We start from the raw sequence: 26109 nt of genomic DNA, 5'->3' as shown, positions 1-26109 counted from the left end.
TACACATGAAGCATAAAGATGTATCTATAATTATTTTCCTTTGTACCTATAGCATGTAAACAGATGACCACAACCAGCAAGAGGAAAGTAATCCCGAAAAGGTTCTCAGAGATGTCCACTGGCTTTCCTTTTGTCTTAATTTCATTAAGAGCATTTCTAAAACAAGCCCAAAGTTTTATAACTGAAAACTAGAGACCTGAAATAATTGGGATGAAATTTAACTGCATGCCTTCCATTCTACTGCATACCTAATTTCTATTTCCTGATTAACATTTTTTTGAAAAACTAATTTAAAAAAATTTTGGCTTTCCAGACATCCATGAGGAAACTGATCAATGCCAAATAATTTCACTTCTAAGCAAATATTTCTCAGGGAATTTAATGGGGGGGGGGGGTGGGGGTGGGGAGAAACATGAAAATCTTAACAGCACTGTGATTAGTATAATTTATGATTTTTGTTTATTAATAGCCAAAATTTAAGAGCCAGAGAGGCAAGAAAAAAGTTTCTCATATGAAATAGGTTCAACAAAGATATGGGGAATGACTGCTGGCATTTATCTTCTTATTCCAGTAAATTAAAGCCTTACTGTTTCTCACTCCACTGGCTCATACACATCTTCAGCAACACAAACTTTAGTGCCCTTACTGGGATCCGTGACCAAACAAGTAATTAACTTTCAAGTCGAGAGGCTTCCCCAGAACGACGTCCATGATTTTCATCCCCAATCTAAATTTATAAAAAGCAAACTAATCACACTTTTTAAAACATTCTTCACTCTTTCCCAGGAAAGTATCGTTATCCAATTCAACAAAGTGTAACTATAAACCACTCATTTGTACTGCATTCGGATTTTGCTTTAAAGATGTCACTGACACCCTTAAAACCCTTGAATTTAAAAAGCTAATTATTTCAACTCTGCTTTTATTTCTGTAACAACAATACCAAAGCAAAATCCAGAAGTCTTCAACAGGAGCACTATGACTTCAAAGAGGGCTCGTTATCTGTACCTGCTTTGCCTGTCAGGATTTTATTCTGGTACCACTGCCACTCCAACTGGGGGTTAGCGCCAGGGCGCAGAGGTGCCCTCCCAGTGCCTCTGTTACTTGTGACAGCCACCGGCCTTCCTGTAAGGAAAGAATAAAAGCTAAGTACAGGAACACTAACACTTAAGAAATATGACATCTCTCTTTAGCTTTACTTAGGCATTAATCCCTAAAAGAGCCAAAATCTTTGAAGATTATCAGTCGCTATGCAAAAGTCATCTATTGATAAGTTTCTCTGTATCCCCCAAAAGTAAACTATTTATGACAATTTTGATGCATTTATTCAACTTAAAAGCAACACTATCATAGCTTTCTATGGTTTTTGTCTGGTTTCTTACAGTAGAAAACAGGCAACTCAGATCCTAGATTCAGACTGGCAGGGTGGGGAGAGAAAGAAAAACTAACTGTATCTAGATTTTTAATATTTCTGGTATCAGAAAAGTAAGGTAACATCTAAACTAATCTTTATTTTTGCAGCAAGAAAAAAAACTAATTAAATGTATATGTAGAGGAATCACAATCTGACCTACTATATAATCAAAGGTGAGTATATATAGTCCCGAAATTTTTGGTTTAGTTATAAAATCTTTCATGCGTCATTTCCTTATATGTGTATGTGTTAAGTTACAAGATAACTCTAACTTTGTAAAGCAATAGCATGGATAATCCATGTATATATATATATATACACATATATATATATATATATATAGTATATATATATATATGTGTATATATATATATATATATATATATATATATATACACGCATATATTTCATTGAATGCATTTGTTGTGAGGACAAAAAAAAAAAAAAAAGCATTAAAAAGTCACTCATGGGCTAAAATCAACTCTTTACAGTCTAAACACTCCTATCAGAGCTGAAGCAGCAACTGCCCGTGATAAAAATAAAGCCCTAGTATTAACCCCAGCAGTTTCTATGCTTTCCTTAAGGGAAAAATTCACTCTCAGAAGACAGTACTAATAGCTATCTCTTTCGGACATAGAGAGAACTCTCAAAAATCGAGAATAAATATTTTCAAAAGTATTGACTAGGTCACAAATACCTAAAATTTCCATTAAAACAAAGACTGCACAGATGACAACATATTTTAGCAATATTCAATACTACAAAATTATCCTACAACCAAAAAGTGGGAATGTCCCCTAGCATCAGGACAGTTAATCAAGTTATTCATTCAAGAGAAAGCATAGTGACCCAAGTTGCAAAGACATATGCTACCATAAAATTTCCATTTATTGACAAAGTAATAATAAATATAGATAAAAATATAGAAAATGCCCAAAGCAGGTCCCTATCTACATTAGCCTTAGATGTTCAGCTGAAGAGGAATATTCTTCCCTAAAGGCCTGGTCTCTACAGGGAGGCAAAAACTTTTCTAATTTCCCTCTCTTTCTTGATAATGGAGTCCAGAAAATTCGGAAGTAGGAATTGATCTTGCTAAGGAAAATTAGAATAAATATTTCTTAAAAATTTTGTTTCCTTCCTTAGAATAAATGTTTATAACAGTATATCAGTTTTCTTAATACATAAACAAGAATACAGACCTTTGAGATCTGGTCTATTTCGTATACCCACTGATACAAAGAAGCAATCCATATCAACATGCATTATACAGCTCTGATGTCTGGGTGAACTCAATACTGACATATTTCCTAGAAGGAAAAAGAGAATGTTCAAACCCCAAACTAGTTTTTAATATTTAAAAAAAAATCAGGTCTAGTTAATTTTAGAAATTAATTTTTAAATGCTTACAAGCAGAATAAAGTTTCAAAAAAAATACAGATTCTATAATAGATTACTTCTATCACCTCAAGAGAAATCAAATTTCAGTTTCTTTGGCTCTAAAAATAATTCAGAGATACAAATTTAGTTTCCAAACAGAATTTAAAATCAATTGTGAAGACATCATGTTTTCCTAGTCTATATTCTAACAAGTCTCTAATTAAAAGTCTGTCTAAATGCTTATCTCCAAGTTATTTCTGTGGGCTGAATGGTTTATAAAAATGTATAAAGATGTTTTCATATATTTAGTTCCATGGACCTAAGTTACTTTAGATGATTACTATTCTATGCAGTAACAACATTCCTTGATAAGACAGCGGTAAAAACTGCTACTGTTATTGAGTGCTCTGTAAGTAGGTGTCAGGCACTGTTGTAAGAGGTTTACATGTATTAATTTATTTAAATTCTCACAACAACACTATGAAAGAAGTAAGCTTATTATCCCCATTTTGCAGATTAATAACTTGAGTCATACAGCCAGTAAGAGGCTGAGCTGGAATTCAATCCCAGGCAGTCTAATTTCAGAGCCCCATAAGCCACCACACTTGTAAAAAGTGATGATCTCATAAAGGAATTTTCCTCTGCTAGATTTAAGAATAACAGTACTGAGGTTAATCTTCATAATAGGCTTCCAAAAACTTACATTTACTCCCCAAAATGTTGAGACAACTCTATTTACCAAATTGTGACTGTGAAAGAGTTTACCTTGTTCTCACTAGGTGCAGGGCACCGGACCTTTGTTCCTATTATCTTCCTGTACTATCACTTGTGTGCCGACAGGAAACTGAGACTCAGAGAGGTGAACTCACATGCTCTGCATCGTAAGAGTGGCAGAGCCAGGATGTGGACTCAGGCTATTACCTAACTCCAAAGCCAGCGACTTCCTTGCTACCCTCTATATTCCCTCGAGAAATCATCTATAAAATCAACCTTAACAATTATAAGTCTGCTGTATAAAAGTATTATACACACATAATGTAAACAACTCAAAATAATGGTTTTAAAGATTCAAGTCATACAGAATGCATATACTAAATGCCTACTGAATGCCTTCATTACAATATAAAAATCTCTCATCTTATTCCCATTCATAAAACTGATTCATAATAGCTCTTTGAAGCTTTCAAAATTAAACGACCTTTAGGTAACAAGGCCAAGGCATGATAAAAGGAAAACCTAATACCTATAACATTATTTTGAAATATCTCATAAATAACAAAAAGCATTTGGAATACATCAAACACAGCCAAACATAACAGAAAAAACCCAGATGGAGAGGTTCTATCACATTGTGAGAGAACCACGAGCTTCTCTCTGCACCTCAGTTTCCACAGCTATAAATTAAAGGGTAATACTAGATAATCTCTGAGATCCCGCCCCAGGGGGAACCCATGTAATCCATAAAAAGCAACTAAAACCTCAAACCAGATACCAATCTATAATGACAGGCACAGAAATACAGCCTGTTATTGTTGGTTTTGTTTGTTTTTGATGACAAGAAAACTATTTAAAAAACAAAATACAATTAACCAACCTACTTATATGTGAAAATACTTAATCTCACTAAAAGCTCACCACTATAATTATAATAGCTATTATGTCAAAGTTATTTAATCACTGAAAAATCATTATGACGCAAGCTTTTAAAAATTAACAGTTACTCTTACCAAACCAATTCATTCTTACAGGAGTTTAAGCACTGAATATAAAATGTTATATTTTACAGTTCAAAACTTCAATAACTGATAAGGTCTACAGGAAGAATGAATGCTCAGAATCCCAACCTCATTACTATTTAAATTACCTAAAAAATGTTCACTTAGCCACACTCAAATCTAATTTTGTAGAAAATTTTTAGTAAGAAAGCTTTCTGTCATCTGTTATACTCACTGTTACTTACACAAATTGCTATTCCTAAAGACTTCCATGTTACAAGACCTTAGTATTGACCAGAATACCAGTGACAGATTAAGAACAAAATGATCAAGCATGATTGTTTCTTAAGAAAACAATTTTTAGTAAGTATCTACCTGGGTCAGTTACAACAAATGCAGACCTGCCTGCTTTCATTTTTTTTAACTTTTCCCTTCCTGGAAAGATACCACTACTTTGTCTCTGCAGGGTACTGACAAACTCAGTCAATTCGCACTTCCACGTGGAAATGTGGTGCAGTCTCGAGCGAGAGTAGAAGTCCGAGATGAAGCTGCAAGGTCTGGGTGGCACAGAGGGTGCCGCCTTGCTCGGCGAAGGGACTGAAGAAGTGCTCTTTGTGCTTGAAGGCCCCTGAACAGTGGAGTGGTGAGCACCATTGACTCGGGTGTTGCTGTGCAAAGGTGACGGGGAGAAGGAATTAGTTCTGCGTGGATTCCGCAGAGCATCTGTGCTTCTGGTGCTTTGCTGCGACTGCTGCACAGCGCAGTCTCTGAAGCCGCCACCGCTCCTCTCGGCTGCTTCCTCCTCGTGGGCAGGGTCGGGGGACAGCCTGCTGGCAACACCGCTGCCCCTGGGCACCAAGCAGTCCTGTGTCTTTAAGGCACCGTTAGAGCTATGAGTGTGTCCGTTACAAACGGCACTGCCATCTCTGGGATGCGGAATTCCGTTCTGTTTCCTTCCTGGGAAGAAGGGCTCCAGCTCCACAAAACCCAAGTCATTATCTGCATCTTCTTCATTCCAACTGTTCACTCCATTGACTTTGACTTCATTTTCCGTCTCAATCTTCTTAATTATGTGATTTCTAAAGCAGGAAAAAAAAATTGTTTAAATGAATAATGTCTGACTTTCAGGCTAAAACAATTTTCCATTTAAACACTGTCTTAGTGGTACACACTTTAATATTCCCTCCACCAAATCTGAATGATTAAGCCACAAATTTTTTTTCATGATTGCTCTTCTAATAAAAGATAATTCTTTGCTAAACTGAAGGAGCAAGGTAACTAGGAAAATTCTAGCCCATTAACAGCCTTTCAGGTTTTTGGGTTTTTTTAAAATTTCAGACACTCACAGAGAAGAAAATAGAATAGGATCTTTTTCAGATTGAAGAAAAATCCAAGAAACTGTTTTCAATTATTTTTCCCACTATGAATTAACTGTAATCTGTAAGCTTTAAATACCCAGTTTGTAGCACAGTGTCCGGCATTTACTAGGTAGTCAGTGAGTATTTGCTAAATTAATACAATATGAATAATTCCCGTAAAAACGGGTAAGAAACCTTATCTGAAATCTTATTCCTATTTTTACTTTCAGTTTTATGTAAGGCACTGTTCAACACATTGAATCCAATACTGCTACAATCCTGAGGCTCGTTATTTTCCCCCAGAAAATGGAGTGACAGACTATATCCACTAATCCATTAATGGGGTCAAACTGTTGCACAAGTAGATAAAAAGTAAAAAAAGTCAGGTCAATGTGTATGGCTAATTCAATAAAATTCATACCTAGAAAAATGAGGATGTTCGCCCTATTGACAAGGGAATTATTACCATTTCATTTCTAAGAAAAGCATTATTTAGATGCCAGGGTGGTAGGTCCAAGGCAATCTGGACCAAGTGTCCTGATGACAGGTTTATAAATGCAGTAACTATGACAAATGTTATGGTAAATTCACATCCTGGCTCTTCTAGATGTCTGGTAATGCTCTGTAATAGAGACAAGATTCATTTGCATTCAAAAGAATCATCTAAGTAACAAAAACAAAAATCTGAATTACAAAGCAGTAATTCATTCTACTTAGAAAAGTCCACAGCATTAGCCCAATTACAGTTCAGGCTCCACATGAGGGTGCCACGTGCAGCACCGAGGCACAGGTGAGATTACCAGGGCATTACCAGGTTTACTCTAAAGTTCCTGCTCCTAATACCAACTGGGTACATTAGTCAGGACAGCCTGACCGCACTGAGAACCACGCGTGAGCTGGAAGCGAAACAGCCCCACCCATTTCTGGCTTGGCTCTGGCTCTGGCTGACCGTCTCATGGAATCTGACAGCCGAATCTGAGTAGGTCCTGTCCTCACAGATGATCCCACCAGTGAAAGAGGAAAAGATGACCAACGGGAAACGATTAGGAGAGGAAGGAAAGAAAACCTCATTTGATACGTGTCAGAGAAAGTCTGGCCCTTGAGATAGAGAGCGAGGGAGCAAAAAGTCACATAAAGGAATTTCAAAGAAATTTATACAATGCACTGAACATGCCAAAAATAAAGAACACAGAAAGCAACAAAAGTGAAGTCAGAAAAGTCTTAAATCTAGTTTTCTGTGTCATAAATATTAAGGTTTTTTACTAGCAACACACGCAACAGAAACGCACACATTGGCAAGAAACACACTGCTCCTGCCCATCCTTTCTGCACTGCGGTGTTTCGGCCCAGACAAACGGCCATTTATAAAGTAGCTGTACTAGAAATATATCATGAGTGGATACACATTTACTAGGCAACAGCATAAATGGATCAATAATTTAAATCTAATAGGTAAATTCTTCCTAAAGTCAACACAAAGAAGAATTTCAAAAACACACACATATATATTTTCTTTTATTAGTGAAGTAAGAAAAAAATGAAGTTGTATATTCAGAAGGTTTTCTGATATTACTTGTACACCTTGACAGTAATAAAAAAACAAAATTAAATGTTTTAGGTAATGTGAAAAACAACTGAATACACTTATAAGTGAACCTATAAGTTAAAGAACAAACGACAACAAAACTACAGAAGGTAGTGACACTGGATCATCCCAAGTTAATTCGACTCCTGGTCTTTTGGAAAAAATATTATCAAACTCCCAAAGCAAACAATTTAATAAATAAGGAGAAGGCTAATGATAATGAACCATGATAGTGAACTACTACTACCTGATACACAAGTTAAGGCAACACACCAATTAACTGTGAAGCCAATTTACCCAGGATTACTGCAATTAAAGCTTAAGTCAAAATATTTTTTAAAATCAGACACATGGAATAAAGTCTAGATTCACCTCTAACTCTATAACCTTGAGGGTCATCAACTAAATTTTAATTGATATAAAATATTTACCTATTTAGAATTGTTACTGATTTAGAATTTTTCAAAAATAGCCTAGAAATGTTAACATGTTCACTACCTGTCTTTCTATGCAGTGGCACCCAGCAAAAGTATAGCTGGAGTATTTAGTTCAGTTTTCGAGAAAGCAATATTCTATAGCAAATTACTTGTGTCAAAAATAATTACTGCCATGAAAATCCATGGAACATTTTACTTCTAATAATTTAAGATCCATTGGTTTAACACGGGAATCTAATGAGAGTGGAAAAGCTTTCTTGTTTACATTTTATTTATGAAACTGTCATGATAAAAATAATTTTTAGGTAAGACACGCACCCCTGTACTTCAACAGGATTAATACAGACGAATAGCCAGTTTTTATATTTGTTTCTCTCTTCAGCAGAGCAGGGGCCATTCTCACTGCGAAAAACCAGCTCTGTAGTCTCCCCAACCTAGACAAACTTACACCCTGTCGTTGAGCTGTTTGGTGATGCTGCTGGGACCTGGTCCAGGGTCCTCAGGTTTGCACACAGGATTAAAGTTGAGACCTTTCTGCGTGGAGGACTGCTTGCTATACAGCTGATACGGAATGTAGGACAGGAGTCGTCCAGCTTTGATGCTAAAACAAAAAAGTAACACCAATTTAAGAGTTTAATACTTGGGGAAAAGGAGCTTCACAAAAAATGAATGTTCTCAATGACAGGAATATTTCACCAACAACATGTCATCTCTTTTTCTAGTTTATTCCTTCTCCCTTTGTTTTACTGGTCCTAATACAATCTTACTTATTAAACACTTAAGAATGAGACCTGCCCATGAAAAGACACGTCTGAAATTTTAAAAACTAGTAGCCAACGGTCTCATGTTGAGGAAAAGAAAATAGACTACAGAGTAGGATGAGAAAAACTTCAAGCACGAAGTTGGACTAGTCAATATTGTAATCGTCATGACTTTAATATTTAACCACAATCTTTCCCCCCAAAAATTCACACAGAATCATTAAGATTTTCTCAAATCCTATCTCACATGTTAAATTTTTCCAGAATAAGGGAACTGGATGAGGATTCCCAGTTTCCAAGATTCATGTTAGTCTGTCTATTAAATGTGAAAAACTGTAAAATAAAAGGACAAAATAAAGAATCTCAACTTTAAGATTAACAAATAATTTACACTATCTTATGTGTGTAAGAGTGATAGAGACAAGGCCACTTGAAGACAGAACTCTGAGAGAGCAGAAGCTATCATATATATCTATATGGTCTTCCAAATGCTCACTATATATGCATCAAACACCACCTATAAAAACCAGGGGAACAGCAGTATTATAATACTAGATTAACTGACACTCCCCAATGCCTATTATACTTCAGAACTAAGACTGATTTGATTAAACTGAGTTTTGCTTTCTAATAAACTGAGTTACACATACGGTTACTGTATCTTTAAAAATACCATTTTCAACTCAAATTTTAAAACAGCCAACTAATATGCTTAGGCTAACATCCAAATTTTAAAACAGGCTCCTTAAGTATCAGGAAATATTTCAAAGCACATGTGTGCCTTTAAACCTAAAATATATATTAAGAAAGCCATACTTTAATTATTTAGAAAAAAAATAATACAGTAAAGTACTTTTCTTATTATCTGACAAATCCAAGAGTTTTGACATTATTTTCTCAAAGCACACTCCACAGAACTTAAAAAAAAGACTGAATTGGTTTAAAAGAAACAAAACCAATTTAAAATATTAAGTCAACAATTGTGAATACAGAAAAACATACTGATGATATACCCTAAAAATGAAACTATACCATATTATAGACTATGTCCTTTATGTAATTATATCAATATACAATCCTACCTAAAGTACCTTCAACTTCAGGTGGAATTACTAAATATGCTAAACTACTAATTTATGACAGTTGAGAACATACTAGTGACAACACACTTCAATTTTCATTTACCTAAATAAATGTACCATCAGACTAAAAGTTAGTTTTATCAAGATTACAGATTACATTCAAATACTAGAATTAAAATCCTAAAATTAGACTGTTTATTAATTTATTTTATTCTTTTAAAAAAATTTTTATTGGAGTGCAGTTGATTTACATACAACGTTGTGTTAGTTTCAGGTGTACAGCACAGTGAATTTTACTTTATTCTTTATCAAGCTAACTTCACTTCCTTTAGCAACTGGTCTTAACTGCCTGGCTATGGACCTTTGTCTTCTTAGTTATTACCTATCTCGCCTGCTCTCCCCACCCTCAGAAGCAGAGGGACTTACCCCTAACCTTAGCCTTCTGCCTCCTTCACGACACACAGCACAGCTGTAACTAAGGGGTACGTGGAGACTGAAACTGTGCTCAATATGCCAGCTGCACATCTGAAGTAAGGCCAACGTGCAATGAAGCCAGGACACGCCCCATTATCATGCTGGCTTCCCCCATCCTACTGACAGCTTGCTGGGTGACCCAGATGCTACAGGTGCTCTCTGTGGTCTACACTGATCGTACACGACTCCTAACAACAGCCATGTCACCCAGCAGAACTTAAGGCTTACATAACTAAGTCCGTGGAGACTGATATAAAATAAGAGCCAATTTAAATACTGCAGGTCTCTAATCAGACATCCTCAGAGATGCCCAGTAAAAGAAACTAAAGCCCAGTGCACTATAGTAATGTTAGACAAGAAATTCTTTTAATTTCAAGCCCAAACCACTACACATCTGTGTACATTCTTAACTATTCCTGCTTATCCATTTATCCATCTACAGATATATGGAGAGAAACATTATCTGAAGGTATATTTTTAAAAGATCTTCTTTTACAAAGTCTCTCAGGGATTCATTTCTAACATTTTCTAATTTCACTGCTTATCCTAAGCACAGAGGAGCTGTATTCTATATTTTCTACCATTCTTCGTACCAAAAAAACCCCCAAAAACAACAGAGCCAAATATCAAAGCCCATATTTCAAAACCAAATGGAGCTTCACTTTACCAAAAGCTATTACTACATGGCTTCTTTATATACGGAGCTTTCCTCCCATGTACACTGAAAATAGATTCTGATATATATGAAAGAGCTTACATTCTATACAATGCATCAGGCACATACTCATTGCATGTGAGATATTCACTTACTTTGAGAAGTTTTAACTCTTGGCTTGTCCTATAGCCCCAGTAAAGTTATCTAAAGCAGAACTTTGTTCTCTAAATCATTTCCTGTTTCCTATGCTGAAAATGAATTTACACTGTCAGTTGTAAACAGAGTCTGGGAGATTGTGCAAAAATTAAGATACAAGAAAAGTCACTACATTTCTATTCCAAACTTTTTATTGTAACTGTAGCAACAGCATCTTCTTTAGACGAAGCAATTCTGCACATCAAATGTCTGTATGGTTCCAGTCAACATCCCAGTCGTTCTCTATTAGAAAAACCACATCTGACACTGCATACCCATCTGCCCATCCATTCACGCATCTACCCTTCTTCCTCATTCAGAAGTGGATTTAAGGCAAGAAAGGATGTAATAATGTGCTAAGGACAAACTGAGCTGTTTTTGCCTATTATTCTACCATTAAGCAAACATTATTCTTTACGCATTCAAAATTAAAATTCCCTTTGCCACCACCTCTCCCATTACCCAAACTTACCAACCACTCACCAAGATCCCACAAGCTCAGAAAAGGAAATAACAGCTATGAACATATGTATATAACTTTTTGTCCTTTATCCTTCAGGGTCCAGATTGCTTTTTATTTTTTACTACAGATACTGAGAGAGGCTATTCATATTCATTCTTTAGCTCGTGAAGACCAAGACTCTATTTTCTAATAAATATTACCTACAACAAATCATGGGGTGGCGGGGAGACTGAAATGTGTACTGGTTAGTTGGCCAAGTAAAAATAATTTGAGAAGAATTCTGTAGTGCTGTGAGAGAAAAAAGTAAATGACTCAAGATTAATTTTTTTTAAGTCAAATCTATACCAGAAACTAGAATCACACACATTTTCTACAAGGAATAAACTGAGGCAAGACACAAAAAAAAACATAAGGGGGATGAAATAAATCATGAGATAAACTTGCAACCAACTTTTATTTGAGTTGAAGCACTCTAATATTGACACTGAGTGTAATTAGGAACAAAGTTTTAGTCCATACCAAGTATGAGATCTTCAGAGCATCACAAGTACGTGACAAACGTGCTAACATTACAGGTGGGAGCTTAGAAAGAAAGGACACACTGACTGGGAGCCAGTCACCCCCCACGAGAAGACCCGAGTTGGCAACAACTGGACCCTCTCATCTCACAGCAGAGCCCGTGAGAATCCAACCAGAGGAGGCAGGTTCCCACGCCACAGAAGACTCAACACAAAATGAACAACGAGAACAAAATGGACTCGGAATAACTTAGGACCATGTTTTCAACTGTGCTCGGGCCTGATGAGGCAGTGAGGTGAGCCACAGCAGCTTCTATAACTACTTCACACTTCAAATTTCAACGTAAAATTGTCTGAAGAAAAGGATTAAGAGAAAAATTTGAAAATCACTAACTTATACTATACTGTACTATATACAAACATAAGATTTACAAAGCAAAGCCTTCAGTGACATAATCTCAGACCTTAAACTAACGCACACAGGCTTCTCATTAAAGGACTCCCCTGCCTCTCGGAAGTCATGACCCCATAATCATGCCTATATTAACTCGGGTTTAATGGCACCTACACAGACACCAGGGAATTCTAATCAAAGCAAAGTAATCATCCTGCACACTTATGAGTGGTAGTCGCTTTTCAAACTGCTCAAGCTACAAACAGGAAAACTAATTATAGAAGAGAATATCATGTATCATCCATTAAACAGCTAATATGATGTTCAAATTTTTAAGTATAATAAAATCTCATTAAAACACTGCTGAGAAGGAGAAAAGATGAACAAGGCTGGGATTAGAGTGTGAAAGAAAACAGCACTGTGATCTAACGTGGAGGAGCCCATGCTTATGACATCGTAGACACTGGGCACTTTTTTCATATATTAGGGTATAGCCCAGACTGAACCATTTCCACATGGGCCAACTCACCCATAACAACTTAATTAAATGGCAAAGAGCAGACCCAAATATGAGTCAGAAAATCTGGGTTCTGAATTCTGTCATTCTTGAGCAAATCAGTTAACCGTATTAGCCCTGCCTTCTCATATATAACATAAAGCAACTACACCATATAACCATGATTCCAAAGTCACTTCAGTTATTTAAAAACAGATAATTAAGCCTGACTTCAAACTAAAATAAAATCCATTAAGGTGTATTTTATAACTTGTAACTGTCTCAGGTGCATTTTTTATTGTATTATCTCTCTAGCAGCATTCAGCACAAAAAAGAAGAGCAGGTATAAAGAAACAGCTGTAATGAAGACCACCATTTTCTAAGCAAGTCAAGTCCCACCCAGCAAGAGCTCTTTTCACCACCACTTTCCTTGCCCATGGATCTCCCCCATCCCCTCCAAAGCCAAACTAATATCCCCAGATCAAAATTCTTGCCCCGGCACAATGAAAGGATTGTCTTTAAGTGACAACACACAGTTAAACTCTGGAATGATACTAACTTCTGATACGGAAAACTTCACAATTTATTTTTAAGAAGACACACAGCTAAAAGCTAGGTTCATTAATCCTATATAATGAATGGACAGTGGCTGGGTCCTGGGAACATAGCACAAAGAAGTTCTAGGGATGGACCTTCAACTTAATCTGCCAAGGCTTAAAAAACCCTAATCTATAAGAATAATTTGGCTTTCCGGAAGACAAATGCACTTTTGACCTTTTGGAATTTATTTTCTGATACTCGGTGATGTTTATAGAATAAAAATAAAATAACAACAGTAGCTTCTTACATATTATGCCTCTACAACGCACAAGGCATTGTAACTAGGTAGTTTGCACAAATTATTTCTAGTTGTCACGTAACCATAGCGGGTAGACAGCAGCCTTCTTTTACAAATGAGGAAACAAGGTTCAGAATGGCTACATAACTATTCCCATTACACAAGATCACAGGGACCCTGAATTGCTGAGTTGGGATGTGAACCCAGGTATGTCTCCAGAGCCCAAGCCCAGCCTTTCCACTATAATACACTGACTCTCATGAATCTATGCTGCTGTTCTATTCACTTATTTTTTTAAAAAATTTTCGGTCGCGCCACGTGGCATGTGGGTTCTTAGTTCCCCAACCAGGGATCGGAACCACACCCCCTGCACTGGGAGCACGGAATCTTAACCACTGGACCGCCCGGGAAGTCCCGAAACCTAACAATTCGAAATCTACTGAATAAATTAATGGAAGGTGTCAGAATTAATGAAATATAGGATAAGAAAAAAGCTCGGCAGCTGACTTAAAAAAAAATAATTTCTAAGTTTGTTTCATTAACACTCCATTATACAATCTGACCATTCTCTCATATACTGATTACACTCTATTCATAAAATTATGATTTTAATACTTTCACTTTTAACTTTCATAAATCTAGCAATCACTCATATATATTATATATGAATCACTCAAGTTCTGGCTCATCATCAAGGTTCTAGATGACATATTTAACCTTAGGAAGTTAGTATGAATGGCCAGCACTGATTTACAACACACCAATTCCAAACCAACAGCCAAGGAGCCATACTAACCGAAAAACAGGTACTAATAATACTGCAAACTGCCGCCCACTCCTAGTGTTCCGGGTCCACGTTATCCTCATCTTCTTTTTTCCCCCACAGCACGTACTGACTTTTAACACATGACATAAATTTACTCATATACTGTTTATTATCTGTTTCCCCTTATAAAATGTAAGCTCCAAGAGGTAGGAGAGGGACTCTGCTTAGCTCACTGATGTATTTCCCAAGTACACAGAACACTGCCTACTCGGAACAGGTGCACAAATATTTGCTCAGTGAACAGCATGCTTTGTCAACGCCCCCCATCGCTGCTTCCTGCCGCTCACTTGAGTCATCTCCCCTAATTCCTGGGAGCTGAGGTTGCAAGAACACTAATGTCAAACCCCAGGCCACCTGAATCATCACGCGAGGCTAAGGAGCACAGTGGTGTTTTTTAAGACCTGGATTACTCTTCACCCTTAAGTTAAGAGGCAATGCAAGTTAGATAAGCGTTTATAATAGAAAAAGTATTCCAATTTTTAAAACTCATGAATTTAATTAAAAATTAAACTTACCTTTCCACAATCCATTCTGGTCGAATTACTTTTTCTCCTTTTAACTCTTTAATTTTGGCATTAGGAAGATTTGTGGCAATGATGTGTGTTGTTTTGGATCTGGAATAATACACATGATATTGGCCTCCATGCAACATCATTAGCTTTCTCAATTCCTCAGCAGATGGATCTGTAAAATTAATAATAAAACATGTTAAAAGTTTTACATTAAGAAAGTAGAGCCCTAGCTGAACAATCCCTTAAACAGGATGATTTAAAGAACGTATCACTGGTATACTTTCTCCTTGGCTGTGTTGCCAGTAAACAAAGTTGGGAGGAAAATCACAAAGTGATAGAGCTATTTTGCCTTAGCACATCTGACTCTCCTGGCTGCTAAAGGCACAGTCAACCAACACAAAAACATCTACTGCCAAGCACTGCCCAGAAAAGCAGACAGACACCTCGAGTAATGAATTAAATACTGATAATAGAGCAAATATTTTAAAAATTTTGACATTTAGCTATATTGACCTTGACATTTTTATCTTATATTTAAAAATACTTACTATGAGCAGACTTACTGTAGAGCTTATTAGACTTTACTCCTGTGAAGCTTAATAACTTAAACTTTTATTTAAAAAATATAAGGGTTTCCCTGGTGGCACAGTGGTTAAGAATCCGCCTGCCAATGCAGGGGACATGGGTTCAAGCCCTGGTCCGGGAAGATCCCACATGCAGTGGAGCAACTAAGCCCGTGTGCCACAACTACTGAGCCTGCGCTCTAGAGCCCGCGAGCCACAACTACTGAGCCCGCAAACCTAGAGCCCGTGCTCCACACAAGAGAAGCCACCTCAATGAGAAGCCTGCGCACCACAACGAAGAGTAGCCCCCGCTCGCTGCAACTAGAGAAAGCCCGCGTGCAGCAACAAAGACCCAACACAGCCATAAATAAATAAATAAATGTTTCTTTCAAAATGTGTAAAAAGATGATTGCCTTAAAAAAATTTTTTTAATAAATAAATAAATAAAATAAAAAAAATAAGAAAAGTTAAAATAATCTTACTCAGTTTCCTAATACAAACTTGCATCAAAGCCAAAAAATAAAGTTAACCAAAACAAAATAAGAATTGCAGACCAAGAAGCACTCTTTTTTTTCCCCAATTTTGTTTCAAATTATTTTATTCTTAATAAAACTATAGAAAAATATCTTAAACAAGAATCAATGTGGTTTATGCTTTCCCATAAAAAAAGTCTGACTCACTAAAGTTATGTTATGACAGGCATTACTAGTATCACATGAAACTAATTATTTTCAACAGCTTCCCTATTTCTTTCACCTATCAACCTAAGGGAAACTCTGTACCACACTTCTCCTAGCAACAGCTGTACCTGGGGGTGAGGCTGGGGGTGGCCTCCACAGGAGGCTTGTGTATCTACTTTGTTATTCAAGCAACAGATTTTCTTTAAACACAAATAATACAGGTCCAAGTATTTAAATAAGTACTTTTATTATAATAACTATCTAATTCAGTGAGTTTTGGTCTTTAGAAGAAGAAATATGTTCCCTCTATACCAATTTTGGTAAGAGTCCTTATCATGAACAGATGTTGAATTTTATCGAATGCTTTTTCTGCATCTATTGAGATGATCATGTGGTTTTTGACTTTTCTTTTGTTAATGGGGTGTATCACATCGACTGACTGATTTGTGTATGGTGAACCATCCTTGTGACCCTGTGATGAATCCAACTTGGTCATGGTATTTGATCTGCTGTGCTGTTGGATTCGGTTTGCTAATATTTTGTTGAGAATTTTTGCATCTATATTCATTAAAGATATTGGCCTGTAGTTTTCATTTCTCCAAAGAAGACAAAGAGATGGGCAACAGGCACATGAAAAGATGCTCATCATCACTAATTATTAGAGAAATGAAAATCAAAACTACCATGAGGTACCACCTAACACCAGTCAGAATGGCCATCATTAAAAAGTCTACAAACAATAAATGCTAGAGAGGATGTGGAGAAAAGAGAACCCTCTTACATTGTTGGTGGGAATGTAAATTGGTGCAGCCACTATGGAGAACAGTATGGAGGTTCCTCAAAAAACTAAACATAGAGTTGCCATATGATCCAGCAATCCCACTCCTGGGCACATACCCAGACAAAACTATAATTCAAAAAGATACATGCACCTCTATGTTCAGAGCAGCACTATTTACAAAGCCAAGACATGGAAACAACCTAAATGTCCATCAGCTGATGAACGGATAAAGAAGATGTGGTATACACACACACACACGGAGGAATATTACTCAACCATAAAAAAGAATGAAATAATGCCATTTGCAGCAACATGGATGGACCTAGAGATTATCATACTAAGCAAAGTAAATCAGAAAGAGAAAGATAAATATCATATAATATCGCTTTATGTGGAATTTAAAACACGACACAAATGAACATATCTTAAAAACAGAAACAAACTCACAGACATAGAGAACAGACTTCTTGTTGCCAAGGGGGAGGGGGGTTGGGGAAGGAAAGATTGGGAGCTTGCAATTGCAAACTAGTATATACAGGATGAATAAACAACAAGGTCCCACTATATAGCATAGGAAACTGTATTCAATATCCTGTGATAAACCAAAATGGAAAAGAATATATACAACTGAGTCACTTTGCTGTATAGGAAAAATTAAAACAACATTGTATATCAACTATACTTCAATAAAATATATTTTAAAAATGAAGAAGAAAGAAAGCTAACAAAGCACATACAGACATGCCAGGTTTGATTACTTCTTGTTAAATTCTTACAGTGTAGAATTCATCTGTTGTTACTGACTGCACCTACTGGAGCTGCTCAGTAAAAATATGTTAACTACATATGCAAGTCACATATATAAATTTTTCTAATTACCTCATTAAAAATAGTAAAAAAATTAATGTTTTTATTTAACTCAATAAATCCAAAATATTATCATTTCAGCATGTAATCAATATATAAAATTGGGATATCTCACACTCTTTTTCTCAAACTAAGTCTCCAGAATACAGTATATATTTTGCATTTACAACACACCTCTATTTAGACTAGTCACATTTCAAACGCTTATTAACACACGTGGCTAGTGGCTACTAAACTGGATAGCGCGCTGGAAAGAGAAATGAAAACAACTTTCAAATAAAAGTAATTCAAAATTCATAATTGAAGGTTTTCAGGGGCTAGGGATCACAGAAACTAAACTAGAGCATCATAATGACTTCACATACAATAGTGGAAACTGAACATCTGGCCAGTCAGGAATCTACAGTTTACTTACTTTCTCTCCCTAAGATTAAAGCATTTGCTGATAAACAAAACTGATAAACCTCTAGCCAGACTCATCAAGAAAAAAAGGGAGAGGGCCCAAATCGATAAAATCAGAAATGAAAAGGAGAAGTTACAACCAACACCACAGAAATACAAAGGATCCTAAGAGACTACTACGAGCAACTATATACCAATAAATGAACAACCTAGAAGAAATGGACAAATTCTTAGAAAGGAACAATCTCCCAAGACTGAACCAGGAAGAAATAGAAAATATGAACAGACCAATTACCAGTATTGAAATTGAATCAGTAATTTAAAAACTCCCCACAAGCAAAAGTCCAGGACCACATGGCTTCACAGGTGAATTCTACCAAACAATTAAAGAAGAGTTAACACCTATCCTTCTGAAACCATTCCAAAAAGTTGCGGAGGGAAAACCACTTCTGAACTCATTTTATGAGGCCACCATCATCCTGACACCAAAACCAGACAAAGGGGACTCCCCTGGTGGCTCAGTGGTTAAGAATCCACCTGCCAATGCAGGGGACACGGGGGGGTTCAATCCCTGTCCAGGAAGATCCCACATGCCGAGGAGCAACTAAGCCCGCGTGCCACAACTACTGAGCCCGTGTGCCACAACTACTGAAGCCTGTGCACCTAGAGCCTGTGCTCTGCAACAAGAGAAGCCACCGCAATGAGAAGCCCGCACACGGTGACGAAGAGTAGCCCCCGCTCACCGCAACTAGAGAAAGCCCACGCGCAGCAATGAAGGCCCAACGCAGCCAAAAAAATAGTCAGTAGACACTGTCATTCTAGTAGCACCAATATATATATCAATTTTATTAAAAACCATCCACCTCTTTGTAGAACAAAATAAAACTGTCATTTACTGCTTTATAATCATAAGCAGGTAAAAAGAACTGAGGAAAGAAAATGAACATTAATTTAGCACCTATTCTACTCATGTACTTTCCATACTTTATCTCACTTAATGCTCACCACTGGTGATTCCAAGATTGGAATTCAACAACAGAGTCTTGGCATCACAAGTTCTCTGTGAGATGATTATTGTCATTTCAATGTTATTCTTACCAAAAACAAAAAACAAGCATATTCTGGATAATTTGGATAACCATGATTTCATTGCGCAGGTTTTGTTTATGAAGGTACTGGTGCTGTCAGGGACTGCTTTAAATGTCATGTGCTAATGAAAAGAACAGAAACCAACTTAAGGTGCAAATGATGCATCTTCATCAAATGAAGATCAAAAATGTCATGGTACAATGTTCAAATGTTGATTATGTAGTGACAGAACAGACAACATCAGTGGGGGAAAAAGGTCATTAAAAAACACATTTGCTGGATATCCACATGCAAAAGAATGAAGTTGGACCCTTATCTTATACCATACACAAAAATTAACTCAATGGACTAAAGACCTAAATGTTAAGACCTAAAACTATAAAACTCTTAAAAGAAAACACAGGGGAAAAGCTTCATGACATTGGATTTGGAAATGATTTCTTAGATATGACACCAAAAGCACAGGCAACAAAAAGAAAAACAGATTAAGTTAGACTACATTAAAATTCAAAACTTCTGTGCATCAAAGGACACAATCAACAGAAGTAAAAAAGCAACCTGTGGAACTGGAGACAATATTTGCAAATCATCTATCTAATAAGGGGTTAATAGTTAGAATATATAAAGAAGTATTTCAACTCAACAACAACAAAATAACCCAATTTAAAAATGGGCAAAGGACCTGAATACACATTTCTTTAAAGATGATATACATATGGCCAACCAACATATGAAAAGATGCTCAACATCACTAATCATTAGAGACATGCAAATCAAAATCCCAATGAAACATCCTTTTAAACCAAAATTCTTAGCTCCTCAGCATCCTGAATGAGGTTTTTATAAAGGAGACCAACTTCAGATAAAAGAGGACTGTAACACGGCAACATTTTCAAGTTTTAATAAATCTAAAAACAGGTTCTAAAATGCATCTTATAGGTTGAACAACGTATACACCTTTCTTTTCTATGTTACATGTATCCTTTCTTGACAAAGCACAAGATACATCAAAGAACATCTGATCAACAAGAAAATAATTTTTACTTAAACTGTGTTTCTCGCTGAATAGGACTGTGCAGTTTTAAAAACTTAACAGATATCTTGGAAAGAAAGCTTTGCAAATCCGTAACACTCACAGTCCATAACACTCCTACTGTTAATTTTACAGAACATTCTTTGAGAATATTCTGTATGCAATCAAATTTTAGCATTAACTAAAACCAACCACAGAAAGTAAGAGACAGGTAAGCACAGAAAAGGTAAAAGGCACATATTAAACACTGGACCACGATTTAGGCCTAAAGCTCCACATGTGAAATTCCACCACAGCAAACGCCATCACATAACATTAGAACAGCCACTGAAGACCACTGTGACGTCTCTGGGCACAGCTTATAAAAGTTTTGCTCATCTGGTTAAAACACATTCTATAAACAAAGTTTTACAATCTTGTGCAAAAGCTTTCCTTGATAGATCTCTATTGAGAAAGCAGTCATCCTCTGTACCATTTCATCCTGCATGTCCGAAGAACTTGATTAAATCTTGGCTGTGTCACATATATGCTAGAAAGAAGTAAGCCAATGGCTGCTTATACCTCCTTTGGTCTTACAGTAGTTAATATCTTTCATTATTTCATTTGAGTCTCACAAGCCTATAAATTATAAAGATAATTTAGCATAGTTTACTGATGAGGAAATAGAGGAAAATTAGAAGACTTGTGCACAATCACCTAGCTATCATGTAGACCCCTTTGTCTTCTGACCCCTGGACAATACTCTTTCTCCAGTAGCCATGCTTACTCTCTTTTCCTCTCTCCTCCCTAAGTACATCAGACTTACAAAATTCAACTAAAAGCCACATACACTCAACCAAGTAAAAACCAAAGAAAAGTCTCAAAAGCCTAAAGAACACATTTTTGAGTACCTAATAGGTGCAAATACCTATCAGACACTGGCAAAATTACAGGGGGTGGTAGAAATTAATACAGTAAGTCTCTCCCATGTAGGAGGTTAAATTCCTACATCCCTGGATTCACACCATCAGTCTCGCAGGAAACAGGAGGAGATACTATGTATATATCCATAGAAAATAATTCCTGGAAGGTATCCATTTCAAAAAATTAGATTAGAGCATTAAATGGACTCTTTTCCTAAATCACCATATTCACATGCTCAGAAAATTATCAATGTTAAGGTTAAGTTTTCAAACAAATCCCTACCACTTCAGATATAAGTCTGTTATACTTGTATATTCCCTTGATTCATTTTGCAAATCATACCCAGGCCTGCCCTGCTTTTCCACAAACTTCAGCAGTGCCAAAGTCACCAGACCTGGTCTCTTATCCACCTACTGAAAAAAGCAGAAAATTACCAGAACGCCTCTCTCCATATTCACTGTCCTGATCCAACTCCACAGAAGAGCAATTACAGCTCCCTAGACTTGAAGCACTAGCTCACCCGGAGAGCTTTCACCAAAATAAACATGCCCAGGGCCTATTTCCCAGAGATTACAATTCAGTAAGCCTAGAGTGTGGCCCATTTCTTATTTAAAAACTACCCATTTAAGAAAACTGAGTTGAATTAGCATATGAGTGAACACATTTTAACATTCTGATGTACAAACACAAAACTCTGCTATTCATTCGTGGGCTCAACTAATATTTATTGAGAATCTTACAATGTGCCGGGCAGGCTTCTAGGCCCTGGGACTCTCCGCTGTGCTCCACAGCACTCTTATTTCACTGGGCAGACAGAAAATAAGTCAGATAAGTACCAGTTCAGGAGCAAATAAATTCTATGAAGAGAAATGAAGCTGGATAAGGGATTAGAAAGCAACTGGGTGGCAAGATACATGTATTTTACATAAGGCTGGTCAGGGAAAGTCTCCTGGAGAAGGCAACATCTGACAGAGCTCTGAGGGGTGAAGACCTGGAGGAGGAGGAGCCAACTGGAAGCCCCGCAGTGTTCTCTCTGATCCGCATCTGGCCAGGGTCACCACACAGAACGGGCTTTCTGACTCCCCAAAACTCAGTACATAAATAAGACCTGGCAATACAAGACAAAACTCAGGTGTCAAAAGTAAATGTTCCTAGCAATAAAGCTATGAAATGTATATCCTGTGGACCGGTCTAAGGAAGGAGGCAAATCTAATTTAACTGGGTCTTAAGGGATGAACATGATTCCAGTTCGCAGAAGTGAGGGAAGGAGCTTTTCATCAGAGCTAGAGCACGAACAGCAGCACAGGAAAGAGAAAGTACAAAGACAAATCTAAAACATCCGAACAATCCTGCTGACCTGAATTAGAGGATATAAAGGTGAAAACGGAGGTTACGGTTAGGACAAGAATGCCTTTCCCCATTCTCGTCTAAAAAACACCTTACTTATCCAAGACCAGTTCAAGAAGTCAGTTCTTCTATGAAGTAATCACGCTAACCCTCAGAGGCAATTACTTCTATGTTGCCACCCACGTGGCTCTGTTCATGTCTAATGCCCAGAGGTAACTTTTTTGTCACAAAATCCACATTCTCCAACACTGTCATCTCTGTTCAAACATAGCACCTAACACACAAGCAGCACACAAAATATATTCGTTGAATTAACTAACATAGGGTAAAATGGGATGAAAGGTCCAAAGATTGGAAAACTTAACAGAGTAAAGATGTTTACAATTCTCCCTAAATTGAGCTATAGGATTAATGTAATTCCTATCAAAATCTCAGCAAGGTATCTATTTTGTAGACACAGAAAAGCTTCTTCTAAAATTTATGTGGAAAAGCACAGGCCGTAGAAAATAGCTAAAACAACCTTTCCAAAAAAGAATAAAATGGCAATGATCACTCTACTCAGTATTATGGCTTACTATATAGTACAGAGGTACAGTAATCAAGACCATGTGGTACTGGTGAAAAGACACATATGTCAATGGAATAGAACATGCAACCCAGAAACATACCCACCCAAATATGCCCAACTGACTTTTGAGCAAAGTACACAAGTAATCCAACGGAGGAAGAATGGCCTTCTCAACAAATGGTGCTAGCAAGTGGATATCCACAGGCCACAAACAAACAAAAATATTCAAATGGACCATGAACTTAAATATTAAACATAAACTTATAAAATTTTTAGAAAAAACAGGAGAGAATCTTTGGGATCTAGCACTAAGCAGGGACTTTTGACTTGAAAGCACAGTCCATAAAAGGAAAGACTGATACACTGGACCCCAACAAAATTAAAACCTTTTGTTCTGCAAAAGGCCATGTGAAGAGGGTGAAAGACAAACCACAGACTGGGAGATAGTATTTGCAAACCACATATCTGACAAGGAGTAGTATCTAGAATTATATAAAGAACTCTCGAAATTCAACAGTAAAAAACCACACAATCCAATTGGAAAAGAGGCAAAGGACATGTACAGACGTTTCACTGAAGAGGATCTACAGGTGGCAGATAAATACAGGAAAGGATGTTCAACATCTTTAGCCATCAGGCAAATGCAAATTAAAACCACCACGAGATACCACTACACATGTATTAGAATACCTAAATTAAAACAAACAAAAAAACCAACCTGTCTGTACAAAATGCTGGTGAGGATGTGGAGCAACTGGAATACAAATTAAAACCGATATTACTACATACCTATTAAATTTTTAAAATAAAAATCACTAAATGCTGGCAAGGACACAGAAACTGGATCACTCATAAATTGTTAGTGGGAATGTAAGTAATACAGCCACTTGGGAAACAGTTTTGCAGTTTCTTAGAAAAAAACGAAACATGCCAACTACTATATAACCCAGCAATTGCACTCTTTATGTTCACACAAAAACCTGTACACAAGGGTTCAGAGCCAAAAAGAGGAAATAACCCAGAAGTTCTTAAATGGGTGAATGGTTCAACTGTGGAACACCCATACCATGGGATAAAAAGGAAAAAACTACTGATACACACAACAACTTGGACGACTCTCCAGCGTATTATACTGAGTAAAAAGCCAATCCCAGGAAGTTATATACTGTATGTTCTATTTATGTAACATTCTTGAAATGAAAAAAGTACAGGAATGGAGGCCAGACTAGTAGCTGCCAGGCTGAGAGCGAAGGGGAGTCGGTATGGCTCCACAAGGGAGGCAGGAAGGATCTTGTGTGAAAACGCTGTGTCTTGACCGTATCAATGTCGGTTTCCTGGTTGACACAGCACCATCTTCTAGAGTGGCGGTCCCCAACCTTTCTGGCACCAGGGACCGGTTTGTGGAAGACAGTTTTTCCATGGAGGGGTTGGGGGGGCTGGGGGGTGGTCCAGGCGGTAACGCGAGAGATGGGGAGCGGCAGACATAGCTTCGCTCGCACACCGGCCGCTCACCTCCTGCTGTGCGGCCCGGTTCCTAACAGGCTGCGGACGGGTATCGGTCTGGGGCCCCGGAAGTTGGGGACCCCCGCTCTATAAGATGTTACATTGGGGGAAACTGGGCAAAGGTTCACGGTCTCTATTTTTTCTGCATGTGATTCTACAGTCAAATTTTTTTTTAATTAAAAAAATGAGATGGAAGGCAAAGAAGTTATTAACCTTCGAAAGGAAAAGATGCTGTTTGGGAGAAAATGAGAGATGAGAGAATGGGTTAACAGAGGCAGAGTATCCAGAAATGGGGGAATCTTATCTCTAAACTCAAGTTCAAAGCTAACTGTGTTGGAAGGGATGTGGGTTACCAAAGAGAAGTTCAGATGGCAGAACTAGGAGCTTTAAAGGAATTAAGAAAACTTGGAACATCAGTTAAAGTCTATGAGGAGCATGAGTAAGAACCAACACCAACACAGTATTCCCTACTTGTCTCACTGCATCTAAAGCACTATTCTTTTCTTGCTGATTTATCACAGAGACTGTTAGATTCTGTTTTATCTATAAAGCTTCAAAAGTAGTCATGAAAAGTGAAAATTTTTCTAAAAAATTGTATCACCACAACTTGCATGTCCTTATGAAATTCAACATAAAGGAACTTTACTTAAAGAATTATAATGTAATCCTAACAATAACAAGAATAAAAATGAATATTATCTCTATCTTAAAGAAAAGGATAGGGATAATAATAGGTCCAAAAGAGAAAATGTCTTACAGTCACATAAAAATTAGTGATGAAAGTAAATTAGAATTCCAGATTCTCAACCATGGTAATGATTACTACAATATTCATTTTTTTCTCCCTCACACAAAGAATCTTTTTTTCTTCCTCTTATGTAAATAAGGGTGCCCTTGTAAATTGGGGACTTCCAAAACTTGCTGATGTAACGAGCAATGTCTATTTCTTTTTATTAACATCTTTAATCTTTTATAATGCATCTCAGGAAGGTCTGTGGAGCTTGAACGTTCTAAGATGCCTAAGTAGAAAAGGTGCATGTGAATTTTCCCAAAGTCGCACCATCATTTGTTTTGAGATAACATTCTTAGACTAAATTGTCGATCACGCCTCCTAAAACTCAACCAGGCAACTGTATCAGCTAACTTAAAACTTAACTTTAATCAACAAGTACCCCCTGAGTGGTTATACCCATCACTGTAGAGGCACCAAGGACACAATGGTAATGAAAATGTGGAAATGAAGCTCTTGCTCTTGTCTAGTGAACAGGCAACT

General features: G+C 37.0%; 1 protein-coding gene across 9 annotated transcripts in view; it reads right to left on the bottom strand.

Moving 5' to 3' along the window:
- REV1 (REV1 DNA directed polymerase) overlaps window positions 1–26109 on the bottom strand; it is an 88377-nt gene that overhangs the window by 30467 nt on the left and 31801 nt on the right. For 6 of the 9 annotated variants that reach the window (XM_082356127.1, XM_082356123.1, XM_082356125.1 and 3 more), the window contains 6 exons: window positions 24052–24087; window positions 15104–15272; window positions 8335–8487; window positions 4882–5585; window positions 2614–2721; window positions 1009–1125 (listed from right to left, as the gene is read on the bottom strand). In XM_082356127.1, the coding sequence (XP_082212253.1) occupies window positions 1009–1125; window positions 2614–2721; window positions 4882–5585; window positions 8335–8487; window positions 15104–15272; window positions 24052–24087 (1287 nt within the window). The remainder of the gene's footprint in view (window positions 1–1008; window positions 1126–2613; window positions 2722–4881; window positions 5586–8334; window positions 8488–15103; window positions 15273–24051; window positions 24088–26109) is intronic. The other 3 variants (XM_082356128.1, XM_082356126.1, XM_082356121.1) reach the window with 1 other exon arrangement.

The sequence above is a fragment of the Balaenoptera borealis genome (assembly GCF_965194805.1).
Source record: "Balaenoptera borealis genome assembly, chromosome: 15".
NCBI lineage: Eukaryota > Metazoa > Chordata > Mammalia > Artiodactyla > Balaenopteridae > Balaenoptera > Balaenoptera borealis.
This window is presented reverse-complemented; position numbering and strand designations above follow the sequence as displayed.